At 48.9% G+C, this 21497-nt stretch overlaps 1 protein-coding gene across 1 annotated transcript in view; it reads left to right on the top strand.

Moving 5' to 3' along the window:
* Positions 1–20031, top strand: part of CHAT (choline O-acetyltransferase) — a 53790-nt gene extending 33759 nt beyond the window's left edge. Inside the window, exons 9-15 of the mRNA XM_031015396.3 lie at positions 574–674; positions 1574–1702; positions 3948–4070; positions 7160–7301; positions 7451–7513; positions 14758–14895; positions 16894–20031. Of these exons, the coding sequence (XP_030871256.3) occupies positions 574–674; positions 1574–1702; positions 3948–4070; positions 7160–7301; positions 7451–7513; positions 14758–14895; positions 16894–17163 (966 nt within the window). The 3' untranslated portion in view covers positions 17164–20031. The remainder of the gene's footprint in view (positions 1–573; positions 675–1573; positions 1703–3947; positions 4071–7159; positions 7302–7450; positions 7514–14757; positions 14896–16893) is intronic.
* Positions 20032–21497: the final 1466 nt, after the last annotated feature.

Raw genomic sequence — 21497 nt, 5'->3', positions numbered from 1 at the left:
ACCGGAGAAGCCAGCAGGGCTTCATGGACCTGAATTCAAGATGATGGAGAACTGGTCTCAGGATAGCAAGGCAGGGGACACTGGGGGCGGGAGGGGAGGGCCTGCAAAGGGTGAGTTTGGGGAGAAGCTCTGTGGGAAGTGAGTTTCTTTGTAGAATGGGAGTAAAGATCCAGCCTCTGGCACACAAGGCAAGAGATTGGGAGGAGACCCCGATGTGAGCTATGACAGGAAACAGGGCTGAAGGGCCTCACCCAGGCCCCAAGGGCAGCTGGGCAGACTCGTCCTGAGGATGAACTCCTCAGAAATCCCTGGACTGCTCAGTCCGGGAACTTGGGGCTCCACCTTCACTGCCCACAGCTTTTATGGGAAAGAGGTCGCGAGTGTAGAGTAGTCTTGGATTCTCATATTCTCAGGCCACTGCAATCATGTGCAGTGTTCTCTTCAGGAAATAATGTGCTCTGGTGTCCCTGGAGAAGAGGTGCCCTGAGAAGCCAGGGGCCTAACCTGGGGCCAAGGGGCTGCCTTGCAATGCTGACTCTCCCATGATCACCCACTCCCTCTTTCCTGTTGCAGTTTGTGGTGGGCCGAGACGGCACCTGCGGTGTGGTGTGCGAACACTCCCCATTCGATGGCATCGTCCTGGTGCAGTGCACAGAGCATCTGCTCAAGCACATGTGAGTCTGGATCCCAGGGCTGCCATGCTGGGCCCAAAAAAATGTGGGTGGTCGCTGGGGGCTGTGTCAGTCTGGAAAGTGTCTTAACAAAAGATGAATTTGAAAAAAATGTGTACTATACACACACACTACACACACACACACACACACGATGAATTTGAAACCCAGCTTTGTACGCGACATCATGTGCTTCACGGGCCATGGATAGGAGGCAGCAGATTTACGGCAGTCAGGGAGAAGCGTGGCAAGGAATTCTCAGGAACCTCTGCCTTGAGAGAGGGGAAGCCTACATCAATACCTATTGCTTATCCTGAGTCAGGGCCAGGCCCACGGCTGCCCCAGCACAGGGGGAGTTCTCTGAGTCTCACTGCTTCCAAATCCCAAGGCTGGGTCCCTCCTTAGCTCCCCAGCAGGGTTCCTCTGTGCCTTAAACACACAGTATTCCTTCCTCCATTCCCAATTTTACCCATTCTCTCCTAGAATCTTCTCCCTGCATCCAAGTCTTCAATTTCTTCCATGAAACTCAGGGTCACTGAAACCTAAACCAACCCTAGTAGGCACAAACCTTGTAGAAGAGAACAACACAGCTTGCTCTTAAATTTCTCTCCAAGTCTTCTGTAAGGGTGTAACATGGTCTAATAGGAAAACAATGAAAAGAAATAATGGGTTTTGGAGTCAGGCGGAACTGGATGGAACCCTGGCCCTGCCACTTAATGATTTTGGTGGCCTCTCTGAGCCTCAGTTTATTCATCTGCACGGTGGTTCAGGAGCAGCTCGTACCCCCTGAAACTCCATGGCCGCAAACACTGACAGCTAAGATGATTGCACAGAGCAAAGAAGAGATGCCTCCCACAGCTCTCTGGCCGCAGAGCCTCAGGAGGTTGCCTCTGTGCCCGCAGGACGCAGAGCAGCAGGAAGCTGATCCGAGCAGACTCCGTCAGCGAGCTCCCCGCCCCCCGGAGGCTGCGGTGGAAATGCTCCCCGGAAATTCAAGGCCACTTAGCCTCCTCGGCAGAAAAACTTCAACGGTAAGGATAACCGAAGTCTCCTTTGAGGGGTCCCCTAGGGACCACCCCGCCCTTGCCTACTAGCTCCCAAGGCTCCCTGGAAGTTTCCAAAGACCCCAGCTCCTCTGCCTCTCCTTGGGCTCCACCTTGTCCCCATCCCTCATGGAAATGTAGTCAAACTAAAGGAGAGATATAACTCTGGGGAAATAACCTTGCTGAAGTATCCATCATTTCCATAAAATGCAAACGCAGGGCTATTTTTTTCTTTTTTTTTTTTCAGTTTCACCTGACTGAGCAGAGTCAAGGCCGGGAAATCATCCCCTGCTTTAGGGGGGAGTAATAAACAACTGGTTTGAATAGGTCATTTGAATTCAAGCTATTTCAATTTGCTTGAATGTACAGTGCAACTTACAAAGGGGCCTTTTTCCCCAAGGGGAGGGGGCCGTTCAGGCCCTAACGGGACCCAGGCAGGAGGGCCTGGGGCAGCAGCAAGCAGTGGTGGCAGCCACATCCTGGCAACCATGTCTGCACTGTAGCTGTTGATTCTCCCATTCAGTAAGCAAGCACGAATGCATTCATTCACTGGTTTTCTCATTCATTCATCAAACATGTGCAGAGCTCTAGTGTGCACCCGGCCTGTGGTAAGGCTCTGAGAACACAGAAAGTTAAGTACCATGGGACCTGCACTCCATATTTGAGTGGAATAAGTAGACTCCCAGGCCAAAACGTGTGATACAGTAAGATTAATGCCAAAAGCAGAAACAGCCATGCTGACCTGAACCCACAAAAATATAGAAGGTGAACTCTGTCAGGACTGTGAGGGAGGGCCTTGTAGAGACGGGCCTTGAAGGATGGATAGGAGTTCATGGTGCAAGCAGATGGGGAAGAGGCAGAAAGGCAGCTTCTTCAAGCTTGTACAAGTTCATAATGATGAAGGCTGGTTTGGAGACCAGCAAGTCAGAGAATGGCCAGAGCTGGGCCACAAAAAGGAAGTTGGGCCACACTGTGATGAGTGTCACTGTCCTGTTATGGGCCTAGAGCCTGCCCTGCCACTGGAGGGTTCTGTGCAGGGGGTATGGGGACGCCCCTGAGGAGGCTGTGGGAAGGGCACATGTGAGCAGGACAGAGTGTGGCCAGGCTGGGAAGCTGAAGAGCGGGAAGGACCCATCCACTGGGAGCTGCTGGAGAGGGTGCCTGGCTTCAGTGGGCATGGAGGGGCCTCAGGTGTTCTATAAAGTGGTGCTCACATCTCAGCTTTGCAGGGTTGTTCAGGAGCTAAGTCAGGGGCCAAGGCAGTGAGCTGGTGGGCTGCTGAGTCCTCAGTGGGTGAAGGAGTCCACTCACTTCCAGGGACCTGAGCAGACCCCACGTTCCCCAAGGCCCCCAGCTCCACCCTCCAGAGGCTGAGGAGAGCCAGGAAAGACCCATGGATGGGGAGGCAGGAGGCTTCTTCCTGGGGGTCCTGAGGGGCCCATACAAGTGGGTGAGGCCCGAGTGGGCACAGCTTGGGGGAGAGGTTTCCAAGTGGCTGTGGTGATAGTGAGCTCAGTCTGTCCCAGAAGTCTGTCAACAGGTAGGTCTGAGGGGCGAGCACTCATGGGAACTGGGTCTCCTCCAAGTCCCCCTGTGTTCCTAGCACCTGGCCCCACCGAGAGCTGAGCTGCTGTGAGCAGGAGGAATACTTCAAGGAGAGGCAGGCAGGGAGCATGGAGTCCTGATGGAAGGTGTGCGTGTGGGCTCGGGGTTCCCACTCAGGCTATGCGCTCTCCAGTGGGGAGGCACATAGACCTTGCCAGACACTGCTCCAGTGGGCAGTCAGCCCAGACCCCAGACTCCTGATGGAGGAGGAGATTGTTCAATATGAGGGTCAGCCAGTGCTCCAGAGTCTCAGTGCAGACTTGGAAAATGTTCCTGTTACTCCGACAGTGAATTACAAAATCCCGGGCATGTCACCTGTGTCACAGTGAATCCCTGCCTCACTAACACAGCCAGGCCCACCTCCCCACCCACTCTCCAGAGCAGGGCCGACACCCCACTCAGCTGAGCTCACCTTGGGTCATAGTAGTCCTGGCCTGGTTTGTCTTCTGACACTTTCATAGGTCAAGGCATGTCTCTGACACCTCAGTGCACTCCTGAAGGGCAGGGACTACGTCCGCACCTTCCAGAACGCTAGGACACAGACCAGGCTCTAGAAGCCCGGGGAAACCCCAGATGCATGCATACTGTTTTGCATGCAATAAAAACATCTTTTCTTTTTCTTCCTCAGAATAGTAAAGAACCTTGACTTCATTGTCTATAAGTTTGACAACTATGGGAAAACATTCATTAAGAAGCAGAAATGCAGCCCTGATGCCTTCATCCAGGTGGCCCTCCAGCTGGCCTTCTACAGGTGAGTGAAGGTGGAGTGAGTGTGTACCCTGGAGGGCTGACGGACACAGTGCTGTAGGATCTAGGGTCTAGAAGCATCCTGGAGGGAGGGACAGCCTTCTGTGGGCCTGGAAGACTGGAGAGGGACTGAGGCTGCATGAAGGAGGAGCAGACTGAACTGGGTTACAAATCCAACCTCAGAACGAGAAGGATGTGCCATCAGGGAACTGCCTGGGTGATGGCACAGGGGCACGGAGCTCCAAAGGACTGGAGTGTAGAGCTGAGACGAGCCAGGAGGGGATGAGGACCATGGTTGGGGTTGGGGGGCTGCTCTCCATCCCAACTTCCCCCACCTCACCCAAGCCCTATTGCTGCAACCTGTTCCTCCCCAGTCTTCCCAATCTTGCTAAGGAAATGGAACCAGCAGCTCCCCCAGCTGATCAAGACAAAGATTTTGGACTCATCCTTGATTCCGCCCTTTCTCGTATCCCCGCACACTGCCATATCCATTCTCCTCCAAATGTCTCTCACTTGCCCTCCACCTCCACTGCCATTGGCCCCTCCCAGGCCACAATCAGCTCATGCTTGGCCAACGGCAGCACTTCCCTAGGGTCACTGCTTCCACTGTTGCCCCTGGTAATCCTGTCTTCATGAAGAGTGAACTTTGAAATATGCAAATCAGACTAGATTACTTTCCACATGAAACTTCCCAGTGCCATCACACCAGGCTTAGAACAAAAGCCAGGCTTAGAAGTGCCCCCTGTGGACTGGCCCCACCTGAGGTCCTCCCACACCCCCAGCTCTCTCCTGCCTCCTGACCTTTGCCCTGGCTGTGCCTCTGCCACCCACAGAAGGTGTGCGTGTGGGCTCAGGGTCACCACCCTCCACACGCACCAGCCCTTTCCAGCCCAGTTTCCATCCCTCGAAGCCTTTCCCCACCCCCTTATCTAATGCAGCCCCCTGTGGCCCCCTTGCCACCCATTCTCTGTCATACCACATTGAATTTTCTTTTTCTTTCAGGCAATTGTTACTCATGTGAATTATCTTGTTTGCAGGTTTGCTGGCTTTGTTTTCTAGACTATCCCCGCAACCCTGACATTCTGGGCATCTCGCATGCCTCTGAGTCCCTAGCACCCACACCATACCTGGCACAGAGTAGGTGCCAGAGACTGAATCACAGATGGGAGGTTTACCCAGAAGTGGTCCGGCCAGGTCTGGGATTTAGACCTGGTGGCCCAGGTAGCTGTGTGTTGGGGAAGGGGTGAATAGTAGGGAAATCAGGAGTGAAGGCAGGGGGAGAGGTCAATTAGCCTTACAGGAGGCGAAGAAACCAAAATGTGAAATAGATCTTCCTGGAGATGGGGCCAGCTCCTGACAGTTCCAGGGCTGCAGAAGCAGCGGCTCATCAACTGCCTGCTATGAACGGTAAAGCTCTGCCCTCCAACCTGCTTTCAGTTTGCAACTTCCATGAAGGGCATAACGTTACCCTGCAGTAAAGCTAGGGCAAGGCATTCTCACTAATGAACAGGCAGCACCCGTGCAGACACAGCAGCCCAGTGTCCCCTGCAGGGCTGTAATTCTCAAGGAAGTGAGTGCAGCTGCTTTGAGTGTCTGTCCTGTCGGGACACATTGGGGAAGGCCGATGTCATCCCACATGAGGACTGGGCTTGCTGCTGAGACTTGAAGAGGCAGAAACCTCACCAGTACTGAGATGCTGCAGGACCTGCCTGGCATTTGGAATGGTGGTCAGTGCCTTCTGATACTCAGAGGGCATGGGGCCGAGATAGGCCGTGAGGTCAGCATCCTGCCGGAGCCTCGACTTGGGATGCCACCAAGACCAGCTGCTCGGGACCTCTCTACTATGAGCACTTCCAAGTTTCAGATCCAGAGCTGAGGGGGACAGTGCAGCCTGCACAATGCACCCCTCCTCCACCTGCCTGTGGGCTGTGCTGTCACTGGACAAGGCCAGGAAAGGACATAGCCAGAGGCTCCTGGGTTCATCGAATGGCCAAAGAGGATCTGCTTCCCATGAGCAGCATTCTTCAGGCTCTAAGCTGTAATAATCACAATTGTTTTTATCTGCCCCCAGATTCAGCAGAAACCTAGCGGCTGCCTGAATTGGGGTTGGTCAATGACTGGCCAGTGATGGCGTTTGCCTCCAGGGACCATAGAGACAGGACAGGAGCTCCTTGCTAGAGTCTTGGGGAAATATGTCAGAGTGTACAGGAAGGTCATTCCCTTGCTCACCAAGCAAGACAGTGTCACACACCCTGCAGAATTGGACATGGCCTTCCCAAACCTCCAGGAGCCCAGCCAGTGAGGGAGAGACATCCTGAGAGGGCTGAGATGTGGGGCCACGACTTGCTGGGTGACACTGGGCTGTCACTGCTTCTCTCCAAGCTCTGTGTCTTTTTTTCTCCCCCACTCTCAACACCAAGGACTTTACCAAGTGGTGAGAAAGGGAGTGTGCCCACCAGGGGTGCAAGCCCAGGGATGCTGGCCCAGTTACCATGCATAAGGACAGAGGAGTCCCCTGGCTGGTGGGGAAGCGGCCACTGCTGCTCGGGACACAGTCATCAGGGAGGAGAGGCACAGCCATGGTGCCCATGGGTCTGTCAGAAGCCCAGCTGCCCCTGGAAGGGAGGGCCTGGACAGCCGTTTACGCTTACCACCACTAAGGCCCCTCCCTGCCTCCCTCTGGAGGTCATGCTTGAATCAGTTTAAATAAAACAGGATTCCCTCATGGGTGGGAATGATTAATTACACAATTATTCCATTCTGTGCTATTCATCAAACACTCAGGTCTCACAGAAACCTCTAGGTTTCCCACCAGGTTGGGAATTTTTTTTGAAGCGCTACCCGTCACTTCTTTATTTTATGTCAGTGCAGCATCCCCGGGTGTATATAAGCAAACGTGGCTCTCCATGTGGGAGACTCCCCAGCGTCATCTTTGGGAATTCCCTCTAGAATTCTATTAATATTAAAATGAAATATTCTGCCAAGTCAAGTCAGGGCTGTGAAAATAAAGCTTGCTGAGGCAATTTTTCTTTCCGAGTTTATGATTTCCCAAGAATAAATTACCATGTGCCATTCATCCTTCATCCCACGCAGGCTCCACCGAAGACTGGTGCCCACCTACGAGAGCGCGTCCATCCGCCGATTCCAGGAGGGACGCGTGGACAACATCAGATCGGCCACTCCAGAGGCACTGGCTTTTGTGAGAGCCATGACTGACCACAAGGCTGCTGTGCCAGTAAGTCCCGCCCCACCCCACGGCCACAGGAAACCAGTGAGGCTGCTGTGGTTTCCCTGGGTTGCAGTGGGCTCGGCCCTCTGACCACCAGACACTTTGGCTCCAAGCAGCCTTTTAAACCCCACGCTGCCTCTGTGTTCTGTTGACAGGCTTCTGAGAAGCTTCTGCTCCTGAAGGATGCCCTCCGTGCCCAGACTGCGTACACAGTCATGGTGAGTGACATCGCACCACCTCACAACACTGCACTTGAGCTGTGCCTGGGGCCTGCCAGAATGGGCACCATGGCATAAGACCCTGTGTGAGGGCCCAGCCACCTGTTACTCGGGGACTTGGCAAGGCTGCTTCACCACTCGGTCTCTTGTTTCTTCGTTTTAGAACCTAAGTAACATAGCATTCCTGCTTTTGACATGGATTTTATAAGAATACAAAAGTTACCACTTTTCAAACCCTTTGAAACAACCATAATGACAATAACAGCACCTAATATGTATAGCATCTTGCAGTTTATACAAGAGGAGTCAACTGTGAGGGGAAGGGGCTCAAGCCTGGCAAGCGGTGGGGGTCACACACCTTCCCCAATCTCAGGCAAAGCAGTATCTGTTCCCACCTAGGGCTGCTTTTGCCTCTCATTCTCTGTATATTCATTTATACTACCTGTGAATAAAAAGTCTTTGCTGAAAATTAACAGGGAAATCAAACTTGCAAGGGAAATGTTTCTCTAGCTTAGAGAAATAATTCATTTTCTGGCGCTGCAAAGCTATTGTTTGCAATAGCAAAATAGAGAATAAGCAGTGACTTGGGCTGCTCATCAATACCTGCATTGCAAGTCATTCTAATACAGTCTTTGAAGGATCATATAATCTATGAGAAGGAGCTGAACAAATTTCACTATAGATACTTGAAAACAGAAACAATGCATTTCTGGATTTTAGAACTAGCCAACATAGACTTCTCTCTAATTCAGTTGCTAGGTCCCTAATTCATCTAAATACTTCAGTGTTTGTTCTATTTGGGGAAAACGTAGCACCCACTCATGTATTCAGTAGGTTTTGTTTTTTTTTTTTTTTTTTTTTTTTTTTGGTCTTCATGCTTTATGCTAGGCAAGGTGCTGGGTGCTAGGAAACAAAATATGAAGTCCATAAGCCCTGTCCTTAGGGACGTTACCATGTAGTTGGGAGAAGAGGCCCTTCAACGTGAACACCAATCCCATGTGAAAAGAGCCCTCAGAAAGTAGCAGGGGACATGGAGGAGCCAGCTGTTTCCTCTGCTTGGGAAAGCCAGGAAGAATTCCCAGGGGAAGTGGTGCTTCCTGTGAGCCACAAAGGATGAAGAGAGGCTTGTCAGGCAGACACAGAAGGGAAAGATGGCTCAAGAAGGGCACCACGTGCAAAGACTGAGAGCCTTAAGAGAATAAGACCCATTCGAGGAAAAGCAGAGCACAGCTTGCAAAGGACAGTGGGGCAGGGGAGATGTTGGATTTCCCTGTTACAGAGTGTGTTATGATGACTGGGTGGAAGAAGGACTGGTTGGAATTGGGGGTGGGAATGTTTGCTGAGAGGCAGAGTTGCTGGTTAAGAACCTTTCTAATATGGAGGAAGAGCTGGTGTTTGGACTGGAGTAGGACAGGGGCAGGGTGAAGGGGAAGTCGTAAACTCCTCCTCTTGGTGGAAGAAACTCTTCGCGCATGGTGGACTGCACACAGGGTTACTGTCACTCTCTCTGAAACCCTCCAAAAACAACAGCAAGGGATTTTTGAAAGCCGTAAATACACCAGGGCAAAGAGAACAGGAAAGGAGTGGCAGCAACATGTTAGAGCTGGAAAGTAGAACACATGGCGACTGACTCAGCAAACAGTGAGAGAAGCTTGGGAGACTGGGTAATTTATGAAGAACAGATAATTATTTTTTAAAGTTGTGGAGGTCGGATGTCCAAGATCAAGGTGCCAGAAGGTTCAGTGTCTGGCAAAGCCTGCTCTGTGCTTCCAAGATGGTGCCATGTTGCTGCATTCTCCTGAGGGGACAAGTGCTGTGTCCTCACATAGTGGAAGGTGGAAAGGCCGAGGGCTGAACACTGTGTACAGCCTCTTGTATAAGAGCCTTAAACCCGTTTATGACCTAATCGCCTCCTGAAGGTCCCACCTTCTAATACTATCATACCATTAAGTTTCAACACAGGAAGTTTGGACAGGACCCAAACATCCAAACCATAACAGTTGATGATCTATATAAAAAGCAGTTAGACCCTCAGTTCCTCTCTACCACGCCAGGCAGCCAGGCTACTAGCCCCCCTCCCCAGTGGTGGGCTAGAAGTTCATTCTCTGGAGAGGCTGAAGCAGGACTCCAGACCTGAGGACACTAGGCATGGCTGAGGGAGGGAATACTGTACGGAAATTAATTGGTTAATTAAAGTCTTACTACTTTCTTCTTACTTACTATTAAGGCCTTCAGCCACTCAGCTCCATACACACTGGGAACTAGCTCTGTAACCATCCCTCACCAAGCAGGAGATTAGAAGATTTCTCTGTGGTAAAATTGACCAAGCCAAGAGAGAACACTCACAGAAACTGATGGTTGGGGCCCACAGTGAAAGAGCCTAGTCAGCAGATGAGGTAGTGGTTTGCCAAGAGGCAGAGCTGCTAGTTAAGAACCATTTTAATATTGAAGAAGAGCTACTGTAAGGACAGTGAAGCCCCCAGGTTAACAAATACATTATCATACATAAATGTTCTAATCATATTTTCAGTGCTTTATTCTTAAATACAAATAGCCATAGATCCTCCGACATTGAGGAGACATAAAAGAGTAAAACCAACACCAACAAACATTTCTGCTAATTAAAAAAATCTTTTTAAAAAAACTTAAAATGGACCAGGCACAGTGGCTCATACCTGTAATCCCAGCAATTTGGGAGGCCAAGGCAGGCAGATCACCTGAGGTCAGGAGATCGAGACCAGCCTGGCCAACATGGTGAAACCCTGTCTCTACTAAAAATACAAAAAAGGCCAGGTGCAGTGGCTCACACCTGTAATCCCAGCACTTTGGGAGGCTGAGGCAGGCGGATCACCTGAGGTTGGGAGTTCAAGTCCAGCCTGACCAACGTGGAGAAACCACTTTTCTACTAAAAATACAAAAAATTAGCCAGGCGTGGTTGCACATGCCTGCAATCCCAGCTACTCGGGAAGGCTGAGGCAGGAGAATAGCTTGAACCCGGGAGGTGGAGGTTGCAGTGAGCCAAGATTGCGCCATTGTACTTCAGTCTGGGCAACAAGAGTGAAACTCCATCTCAAAAAACAAAACAAAACAAAAACACCACCACCACCAACAACAAAATTATCCAGGTGTGGTGGCACATGCCTGTAATCCCAGCTACTAGGGAGGCTGAGGCAGGAGAATCGCTTGAACCCGGGAGTTGGAAGTTGCAGTGAGCTGAGATTGCACCACTGCACTCCAGCCTGGGCGACACAGCAAAACTCCTTCTCAAAAAACAAACAAACAAACAAACAAAAACTTGAAATGAAAAAAGTACAAGAAACAATTGAACAGTTTAAAAGTGATCATTGAGATTCTTTGAAAAATAAAAGGAGTTATTACATCTATATATGATAGGAAACTAAAAACATTTTTCAGGAAATAAAAATAACTCTGGGGGAAAATATGGTAGAAAAAAATTCAGTGGAAGAATTAGAAGATAATCTGAGATAATATCCCCAAAATATCAACACAATAAAGAGATGAAATATAAGAGAGAAAAGAGGCTTAGTCCAGGAGAGTAATATTCCAAATAACTTGCTTAATAGATGGAAAATACTCATAGCAAAGGAAATTTCACAACACTAAACATGAAGAGAAGATTCTAAAATCTATCAGAGGATAAAAAAATCAAATACAAAGATCCATAAAAAAGATGTAATTAATTTCTGAACAGCATCATTGGAAGGTGGAAGATACAAAGAGCAGTGTCTTCAAATTCTGAGAGAAAGTGACCTTCAACACACATTTCATACCCAGCTAAACTGTCATCAAGTTTGAAGATACATCAAAGATATTTTTAGACAGAGAAAGTCTCAAACATTTTACTTATTAAGCACCATTTCTCATAAAGCTACTGGAGAATGTAGACTTCTAAAGTGAGAAAATAAAACATAAAAGAGGAAATCATAGGCTGAAAAAAACCAGAAGATTTAACACAAGAAAAAGATAGAGGGGTGCCCCCAGGATGACAGTAAAAGGAGATCACAAATCAACAGTTGTTGAGTACACCTAGAGAGCAATCAGTCCATAAAGAAGCAAGAAGTGAGAGGACGAATGAAATTCTTGCTGCATGTTTAGGAATCAATTAGAAACAGATACATGGAGCCTGGCACAGTGGCTCATGCCTGTAATCCTAGCACCTTGGGAGGCCGAGGTGGGTGGATCACCTGAGGTCAGGAATTCAAGACCAGCCTGGCCAACATGGCAAAACCCCATCTCTACTAAAAATACAAAAAATAGCCGGGTGTGGTGGCACATACCTGTAATCCCAGCTACTCAGGAGGCTGAGGCAGGAGAATCACTTGAACCCAGGGGGTGGAAGTTGCAGTCAGCCGAGATCACGCCACTTCACTCCAGCCTGGGTGAAAGAGCAAAACTCCATCTCAAAAGTAAATAAATAAATAAATAAATAAATAAATAAATAAATAAATAAATAGATACATGGAAAGCTAAGGAAGTAAAAAAATAATTTATACGTTGTCAATTCTAGGGAAAACAAAAAAATTCAATAAGAAAGGAAATCTAATCATAGTACACTACATGACCCAGCTGTGAATACTTGCTTAATTATACTTATGTATATCGTTCTGTATACATGATTATGCTGTATCTTGATCAAACTACAAAGAGTTAAAACATAATCTTATTGGGAAGATGGGAGAGTAGAAGTGTGCTGGGGGAGCAGGGTCATAAAAGAGCTGAAATTGGCCGGGCGCAGTGGCTCACGCCTGTAATCCCAGCACTTCGGGAGGCCGAGGCAGGTGGATCACGAGGTCAGGAGATCAAGACCATCCTGGCTAACACGGTGAAACCCCATCTCTATTAAAAATACAAAACAATTAGCCGGGTGTGGTGGCGGTTGCCTGTAGTCCCAGCTACTCAGAAAGCTGAGGCAGGAGAATGGCACGAACCCAGGAGGCAGAGGTTGCAGTGAGCAGAGATCGCGCCACTGCACTCCAGCCTAGGCGACAGAGTGAGACTCCATCTCAGGAAAAAAAAAAAAAAAAAGAGCTGAAATTTCACTGTCTATAACAAGAAGATTATAGGTAAAACTGAGAAATTCAGTAGTGGTAACCTAAGCATATGTTTGGAGGAAAGAAAGTATATACCCAAAAGAAATAGCTAAAAGACTGTAAGGAATTGCCTCTGTGGGGTAGGAATCCATGCTGGCAAAATGACCTAGGCTTTTGGTTTATTTGGATTTCTAAACGATATAAATATATGACAATAACAACTTTAAATTTATTAAAATGTCTAGGAAAACACCCTCCAAAGCATTGCCATAGGGTTGTGTTAACAATTTTAAGTTGATGAGAACAACCAAATCAAAGAGATGGGTTTGGGGAAAGGAGAGATACAAAGATGCTTAGGATGTGAATCTGGTGTGTGGTTGGACATGGAGGGTAAGGAAAGGGGGAAAGAAGCAAGGAAACCTAATAACTGGTAAGCATATTTGCCAGTGGTCGTGGAGAAATAAAGTTCCAATGGCAAGGTGGTCCAGAGCCCCCATCACTTACTCGCCCACTGTTCTATGTTTTTCCTTCCTCACACTTGAGTTTATGATCATGATTTTTTGCATGGTTGATGAAATCTGTCCCCCACTACACCATAAGCTCCACAAGGACTGAGTCTACAACTGTCTTGTTCTCTGTTGTGACTACAGGACCCGTGGTACCAGGCATATAGTAGGCACTCAATTAAGATTCCCTAAATGAATGAATGAAAGACTGAATTACAAGTCATTTTACTCGTTATTACTCATGGCTCTGAGCCAAACAACCTGTGAACTCAGTCTCTCTTGCTACAGTTATTCCAAGGTGGTGAAAAGAGGGGTGAGTTGACTGTTCACAGGGAAGCTGCTTCTATGGACCAACACAAATCAGGAATTAAATAGAGGAAACCAGAGAAATTAAAAGAGTAGTCTCCTTCATAGATGGGCTCACCGTTCTTTCCTTCTGTCCTAACAGGTAGGGCACGTCTAAAGTGAGCTGTGGTTGTGTAATGTTTGTCTTTTCAGCCCCTAATTAGGTGCGTTCAGAGAGACCAGAGCCTGAGTCATCTTTATGCATTCATTCGCAACTGAAAGAGAACAGCTGTCAAATCCCTAAACGTGCCTTGTAAACCTATACCAAGTTCATTGTGAATGGGAAGTTTCCTCCTGTGCAGGGCTTTGACAGCTAACTGGCCATCCTACAGAACTGTGAAACCCCAGGAGTTACTCACAGTTACCCTGATGTTGACCCAAAAGTGATTACTATGGGTCAGGGTGGCCCCCTGAGTCTCCATCAGCCCCTAGAATTGCTCCAAATAAACATGCAGTCCAAAAAACCAGTGTGCATACTACATACCCAGCCTCAAGTGGGGGAGCTGTAGAATGAGTACCCGGCCCCACTTCCAGACACCTCACCCTCCGTGAACCCCTCCTACATTGACATCCTGGAGCTTTCTCTATATTTCTATCCTTTGATAAAAGTTTAAATATCTTGTGATAAAAAGAAAAAGAACTTTTATCATTCAACAGGCTCTTTCCCCTTGAAAATGTCAGCTGAGCCTGCTAAGGGGTCTAGTTCCTGTCTCAAAACGATTTCTTAGATTATGGATCCAGTTTAAATGAATTGATCCTGAGCCATGAAATAGCAGCCAAGATTCAGTAACAGATCTCACACCCTCTATCCTCTATGTCTTGTTCCCTGGGCTCCTACTGGAGGAGACAGCGCTGGTTGTGGTGAGAGTTTGTTCAGGACAGCCTGAGACGCCCTTCACAATGCTTGCACAGGATCCAGTAGTCTCCAAGCTCTGCACACAGCCTTCTTCCCAAACTCTATCCCTGCCCAAGCAGTTGGTAGTTGAGAAGACCAGGCCAGCCCCATTCTTTCCACTTAGAGAACCAGGCGGATGTAGGTGTGTAGGGGATGCTCAGACTCACTAACCTTTAGCTCAGATGTCTCAAGCTAGAACCCAACCTGCTCTGGACTCATTCAGTGCATGTGGAAATGCGCAAGGGCCCAGGAGCAGAGGCCGCATGGTAGAGCGGTCAGTCCTGAGCAGCCACTCATACACATTTACACATTGTTGGCAGCAGGCACTGGGTAAGCATGAGCCGTGGCTGCTGGAGTCACCAGTAGTCCTGTAGACTACAGAGGAGGGAACAAGGAGGTGCAGGGGGTCCACTTCTCATCTCCTGTTCTTTGTCCCCAACTACACAGGCCATAACAGGGATGGCCATTGACAACCACCTGCTGGCACTGCGGGAGCTGGCCCGGGCCATGTGCAAGGAGCTGCCCGAGATGTTCACGGATGAAACCTACCTGATGAGCAACCGGTTTGTCCTCTCCACTAGCCAGGTACAGCCCCGTGCAGCTATCGCCCAAGAGTAGTGTAGTCAGTAAGCTTTCTAAAGAGCAGTGACAACAAGCCCACTAGCTGGAATCAGGCAAATCCTGCCTCTGCTTTTTCTGAACTATGTGACCTTCAGCAAAATGATCTGAATGTTCATTAGAAGATGGTTTACTGACCAGTCTTGGTGGCTTACAACTATAATCCCAACACCTTGGGAGGCTGAGGCAGGAGGATTGCTCCAGCCCAGGAGTTTGAGACCAGCCTGGGCAACATGGGGAGACCTCATCTCCCTATTTTTAAAAATTAGCTGGGCATGGTGGTGCGTGCCTGAAGTCCCAGCTACTAAAGAGGCTGAAATAAGAGGATTGCTTGAGCTGGGGAGGTGGAGATTGCAGTGAGCCCTGATTGCACCACTGCATTCCAGCCCAGGTGACAGAGTGAGACCCTGTCTCAAAAAAAGAAAAAAGGAAGAAGGTTTCCCATCTCCTAAATGGGAGTAATCAGCAGACCCTACTTAACCGAGGTGGAGACAGTACAGGAACACACCCATTCCGGTGCCCTAACCATTACACCTTACTACCTTTCAATCTATTGCCGCGGTTTCCACGGGCTCTGATGCCCAGCAGGTCTGCAGTGAAGTCTTGGCTTGGCCAGATACAATTATGTAGGGAGAAAGCCCAGCCCAGGGCCTGGCATGGACAGGGCCCTCTAAATAGGTCACAGATATTATTATAAAGGGCCACGCAACCAACAGCAGAACATTCGTGGCCAGCCCAACATCTAACCAGTGTGTCAGTGTGTCCTGTATGAGAGCCACTGCCACAAAGACAGAATGCAATCCATTAGAGAGAGGTCGTGGTTTAGGAGGGGAAATGCCCCACAGCCATCAATTTACTAAAATGCCACCTCATCTGTGAAAGGCTGGATGTGAGCAGTACTGGAGTTGATAAGCTGTGTTTGAGGACAGAAGCCCACTCAGTAATGGGATGTTGTCATTATGGCAGTGAGCATGCAGACGTGAATAAACGAGGACAGAACACAGCACCATAAATTTCTCAGGAAATCATCCATGGGCAAAAAATGCTTTGGAATGGCTTTATGGCCTTCGGCTATTGCACGGCAAATTTATCTGACAATGCGGTGACTCTATTAGCAAGACTAATGGTTTGTTCTGCCCCATTAAAACAGCCAGTGTCACTTCCAAAGGCCTCAGCACACAGCACCAGAAACCTGTAGGTTTAAAACAAACCAGGCCCTGCACCTGCCCAAGAATCCTTTCTATTTTTTTCCCAAGGACCAGCTAATAAAATTAATCTGGGGTGTGGGAGTTTTGTTGTTTTCCAACTGGAAAGCAGCATTTATGGCTTGAATGCTTTCAGAAACATACTTTCTTGGTTTGTGATTTGGATTACAAAATCTCAGCACTCTGATTCAAAACATACTAGGTGCATAAGTAAAACTCCAGTTGATGGCAATCTTTGAAACACCCAACTCTGGGTAATTGTGCATGGCCAGGCTGCAGGGAGAAATCAGAGAAGCCAGGCAATACTGACAGTAATTAAGGATCTGGGGGAAATCGACAGAGAGGATGGGCCAGATTTCCTCCAGTTCATAAATTCCTCCCTCCGGAAAGCATCTAACTGTGGGGTGCCACCAGGGGACCATTTAGTAAATTACCTGATTGCCTCCGTGCCTCAAATGGCCCCCAGGTGAAGTGGAGACTCAGCCCAAGACCTAGCACCAGGTCACTCCGGGAGCTTCCAACTCCACAAGTAGAGCAGATTGCACACCAGGGAGTGGGCTTGGGGCCCCTCATCCTCTGATATCATGCAGTTAGATGGGTCTGTTTTTATGACTCTGGCTGTGTCCATCCATGCTAAAGCAATCACTTGATTTGGTTAACTCAGTCAAACCCCCAGGTGGAAAATAGAGAAGCCAAGCCCAGTCGAGGCTGGCGGGCTGCATTCCAGAACAAGCAGCTCCTGACCTGTCCTCTCCTCCAGGTGCCCACAACCATGGAGATGTTCTGCTGCTATGGTCCTGTGGTCCCAAATGGGTATGGTGCCTGCTACAACCCCCAGCCAGAGACCATCCTTTTCTGCATCTCCAGCTTTCACAGCTGCAAAGAGACTTCTTCTAGCAAGTTTGCAAAAGCTGTGGAAGAAAGCCTCATTGACATGAGAGACCTCTGCAGTCTGCTGCCGCCTACTGAGAGCAAGCCATTGGCACCAAAGGAAAAAGCCACGAGGCCCAGCCAGGGATACCAACCTTGACTCCTGCCACTAGGTTTCACCTCCCAAACCCGGCCTCTAGAACAGCCAGACCCTGCAGATCCCCACTCCCGTCCCTTACCCCAGCTTTCCACAGCTCCCTGTCCTCAGGGTCCAACTCACAGACCATACAGAGACATCACACAGAGCCGGAGTGTTAGGAGGAAAGGGTCCCCTCTTCATGCATGGGAATCGTCATTTTCAAGGTGGCTTTGGGCCTGCACACTGGGAAATGGGACCAGCCTGGCTCAGAGGCAGCCTGGATGCACTGGGGAACCACACTAAGGACTCCTTCTGTGGTCCTTGGAAGCTTAGTGTTCATGTCTCCTTCCCTAGCAGGACCTAGTATGTCCAGGTGATGCTTCTGCCCACTGAAAGGATGAGTCACTCTATTACATGCAATGTACCTAATGAGTTAGGAAGGAAGAGGCTAACTCCAGGTCATTACCTCTTTTCTTTTTTGGGGGAGAGGAGGCTGTGTTTTGAGATTCAGAGCATTCCTATCGTGGCATTCCCAGTGTCTCCACTGAGCCGTACAGTCCTGCAAGCACCCGCTCCTCCCACACACACCATAGAGCCCAAGTCCATTTAAAATATAGTGACTTGGGCCCACAAACACATTTCTGCTTTCGTGCCCAGGGGCAGCCTTCTGTTGAGCTCAGAAAATTGTGTCCAGCTATTCTGAAAGGAAAAAAAAATTTATCTGTGACTGCCCTGGAGTTGCTGCCACTCTCTGCTTAGCAGGCGGCATCAGGGCCAGTCCAAGATGAGTAAACTGCACAGTCCCAAGCAGATGGTGCCTGGTGCCGGTGGGTTTGCAGAGGACCTGGCCCCTTCCCGGGGTCCTGCCATTTGCACTTTTTCTGCATCTTTTCCCCTCTCCTCCCCTCCTACATGCTCCAGTAGGTGAAGAGAGATGGTTACTTTGGGTTTTTCCATTATCTGTTTTGTTTTAAGACAGAGATTTTTAAGAAAACCACCCTGATATTAATTTCAGAAATTCTTAGTGATTCAAGCAGGACCCTTAGGCAGCTGGGCTCCTTTATTTGGAGCAGGCTATCCAGGGACTCTGACAAAAACCCATGTGGTAGAGCCTAGAGCAGGGCTCTCTTCTGGCCTCAGGGACTTTGGGGACAGCTGGCAGGGAGCAGGGCTGGGAGGAGGGCACAGCCTCGTCCAGAGTCAGCCCCAGCCCCAGCCCCAGCTCCAGCTCCAGCCCCAGCTCCAGCTCCAGCATGGGCAGGACAGGCAGGTCAGCAGAGGCAGAGTTGAGATGTCTCCAGAGACTGTGATCATAGAAGAGACGCAAGAGGCACTTCCTATTAGAGCACATTTTTATGGGAAGTCTAAAGGGCAGAGGGAGGGAGTAAGAAAGCAACCAGAGAAATCCACAGCATAGAGCCCGTGTGTTCTGCTCCACATCCCTCCAATCCTGCTGCTTCCTGCTGAGCACTCTGCTCTAGCCCAGCAATCCTGTAGGTCTCCCTTCTTTGTGCCACTGTGAAGGCTCTCCACACTTCGACCTGGACTGTCACAGGCTGGCAGAGGTGGGGTGGGCATTTGGCCTTTGCTCAGCTCTTTGAAAACACAAGCAGCCTCAAGAAGTGAGTTCCTTGAACCCCTGGTTTTAGATGGAGGATCTCTATTAGATGTCATGGGAGATTTTGGCACTACCCTTTGAACATACAAACTTAAGTCATTGGCCTGAGATTTATGCTCCTTCCCTCCCACGGCCACCTTCCTACTCTGCTTAGGAAGTTGCAGCACAACGGTCCTGGGTTTTCTGGGGAAAGGCAGCCCACCTGCTGTAAGTTGGCCCAAAGATACTTGTCTGTTCTCTCCAAGTGACCACAGTGCAGATCCGAGTTCTCCTCCGGTTCCTTTCCCTCCATGGATTTCTGGGCAGACATAGAGCTCCAGCTATGGGGCCAGGCAGCCCCACCAACCTCGGCCAAATGACATGCATGCCCAGAGACACAGTTCCCTCCACTGTCAGATGAGAACAAGAGTGTCCCCACTTGCAAGACTATGAAGATTGGAGAGCATGTGTGTCAAGGACCTTGCTGGGTCAACAATTCATTTGCCTTTGTCTGGAGTCTGCCAGCAGCAGCAGCTAATGTCTAAAAGACACAGAGGCCAGGACAGAAAAGGGAGGAAAGAACTAAGTCTCTCCTAGTCTATGGCATGCTATCATGGGGTCAAGTAGGGGCAGGGAGGCTTCATGGGGCCTACCTTTGGGATGACATTGCCCCAGTGGGCACTGTTTGGGTGGTTTTCTTTTAAACTATTTACACTGATATGACAGACTCAAACTCATATTTGCTATTCTCCGAGCACATGGAAAGGTAACTCACTCTGTACATTCAGATATCAAACTATGCACTGTGAGGGCTATGAGAAGCGCAAACAGTAAACGCTTGGCAGGAGGGTACACTTCCTCTCTCTGAGGAAGAGGCTGGAAGCTGGTCTTCCCCCTCCAAGAATACACGGGTGCACTGAGTCTTTATGCAAAGGCAACACTGAGCCACGGCCAAGGGCATCTCTGCGGGGATCCTGGGAAAGGAGCCTGCTCCAGGTGTCCCCAAAGAGATGGAAAACGAGACAGTCATTTGGAACAGTGATGCATAATAAAATGTATGTGGCCACCTTACAATACTGCTAAGTTGCTAAAATATATAAAGTTAATATTTGAGTTCTATTTTTATAAAATAGTTCTAGATTTATGGCAATATATACGTGTATAGCCTTTTGATTTTAATTTCTAGTTTTGTGCTTTGAAGAAATATATGTAAGATTAAAGAACTGTATATTGTAAGCATTATATTCAAATTATTTAAAAATTATAAGTCTATATTCAATAAAAAGTAATGCCAAGAAAGATGATGTTGCCCATTGTTTCTATCCAGACTCGCTTTAAAATGTAATGTCATAAATTCTCTGAGCTGGGCCAACAATTCATTTGCCTTTGTCTGGGGTCTGCCACCAGCAGTAGCCAATACCTAAAAGACACAGGAGCCAGGAGAGAAAAGGGAGGAGAAAACTAAGTCTCTCCTAGTCTATAGCATGCCATCACGGGGTGGGGTAAGGGGCAGGGAGGCTTCATGGGATGCTTGTGATCAGGTTGACAGAAACCTGGGTGTAGACAGGAAGTGGGTGTCTCCACTTAAGCCTGCACAAACATGTGTGGACAGCATGGGGCAGAGAAAAGAGCACAGAAGGCTCAGAGGCTGGATGCCTGGACAATAAACACAGCTCTGTTTCTAACTTACTGTGGACTTTGGGGAAGTCACTTCGCCTCTCTAGGCTTAGTTTCCTCATCTGTACAATGGGAATATTGATATCAGCATTACTCACTTCCAGGGTTGTAGAGAGATGATATGAGTTGGTGACTGTTTGAAAACTTAGGAAGTGGTGTAAAAGCCAAGCCTTCTTGTTGCAGGCTCACACAGACATACGCACACAGCTTGTTTTGCCCTGCACAGCTGAAATACATTCCAAGCCGCAAGATATCCTCATAGCCATGAAAATCCACAAAATCAGAACTGAGATTCCTCCAAATGGAAGCCCAAATGCCTTCCAATTGGACCCTAAAAAAGAACCTTGAAGTGTGTGGGTTTGTGGGATTTGGGATGCTGGAAAGGCACTATTCAAAGAGATAATGGCTAAGAGTAGTCCAGCAGGAGTGGAGGGGAAAGGGAAGAACAGGATCTGAGCAATATGGGTTTTGCTCTTATCACAGATGTCACAGCCATCCCCAAAGTAACCAGATGCAGAGACAGACACTGAGAGAAGGGCAAGAGCAGGCAAGCCGACGCGCAACATACAAAACCACGCCACCCTCCTGAGGCCTCTGAAGCTCCCTGCGGGGTGGGTGTTGGTACAGAAGCGGGGAAGAGTCCCTCCCAGGTTCACAAGAGCAGCTAGAAGTTTCCAAATTACTCCTAAGCAGTTCTCCTTGGAGAGTAATGAGAGAGAGAGAGAGAGAGAGCTAGGTGGAGGGAGGGAGACTGAGAGAGACAGTGTGCAGTGCCTTGGGTTCCCTTTATAAATTCAGCCTATCTCCCTGCTTTTGTGCTTCTGAGTTTTCATTTCAAAGAAGCCTCTTGAGTCTGCAAGGTGAACAATATGCCACATCTGGGAAAAGCTGGCCACACATCCCCCGAAAGGACCTTTCTAAAAGCTGTTCTCCATGGCTCCCAGGGACCAGCTCTGTCCTTGTTCTTCTGCTGTGTGCTCCTCCCACCTCTTTCTGGGATTTCTCTCCCTATTTCTGCTGTGTATATGCCAATGGATCCCTTAGTCTCTGTTTCTTATATTAAGGTGCAGCAATATGGGCT

The sequence above is a fragment of the Gorilla gorilla genome, chromosome 8 (assembly GCF_029281585.2).
Source record: "Gorilla gorilla gorilla isolate KB3781 chromosome 8, NHGRI_mGorGor1-v2.1_pri, whole genome shotgun sequence".
NCBI classification, from domain to species: domain Eukaryota; kingdom Metazoa; phylum Chordata; class Mammalia; order Primates; family Hominidae; genus Gorilla; species Gorilla gorilla.
The sequence above is the reverse complement of the archived record's forward strand: the minus strand, read 5'-3'. Positions and strand labels throughout refer to the sequence as shown.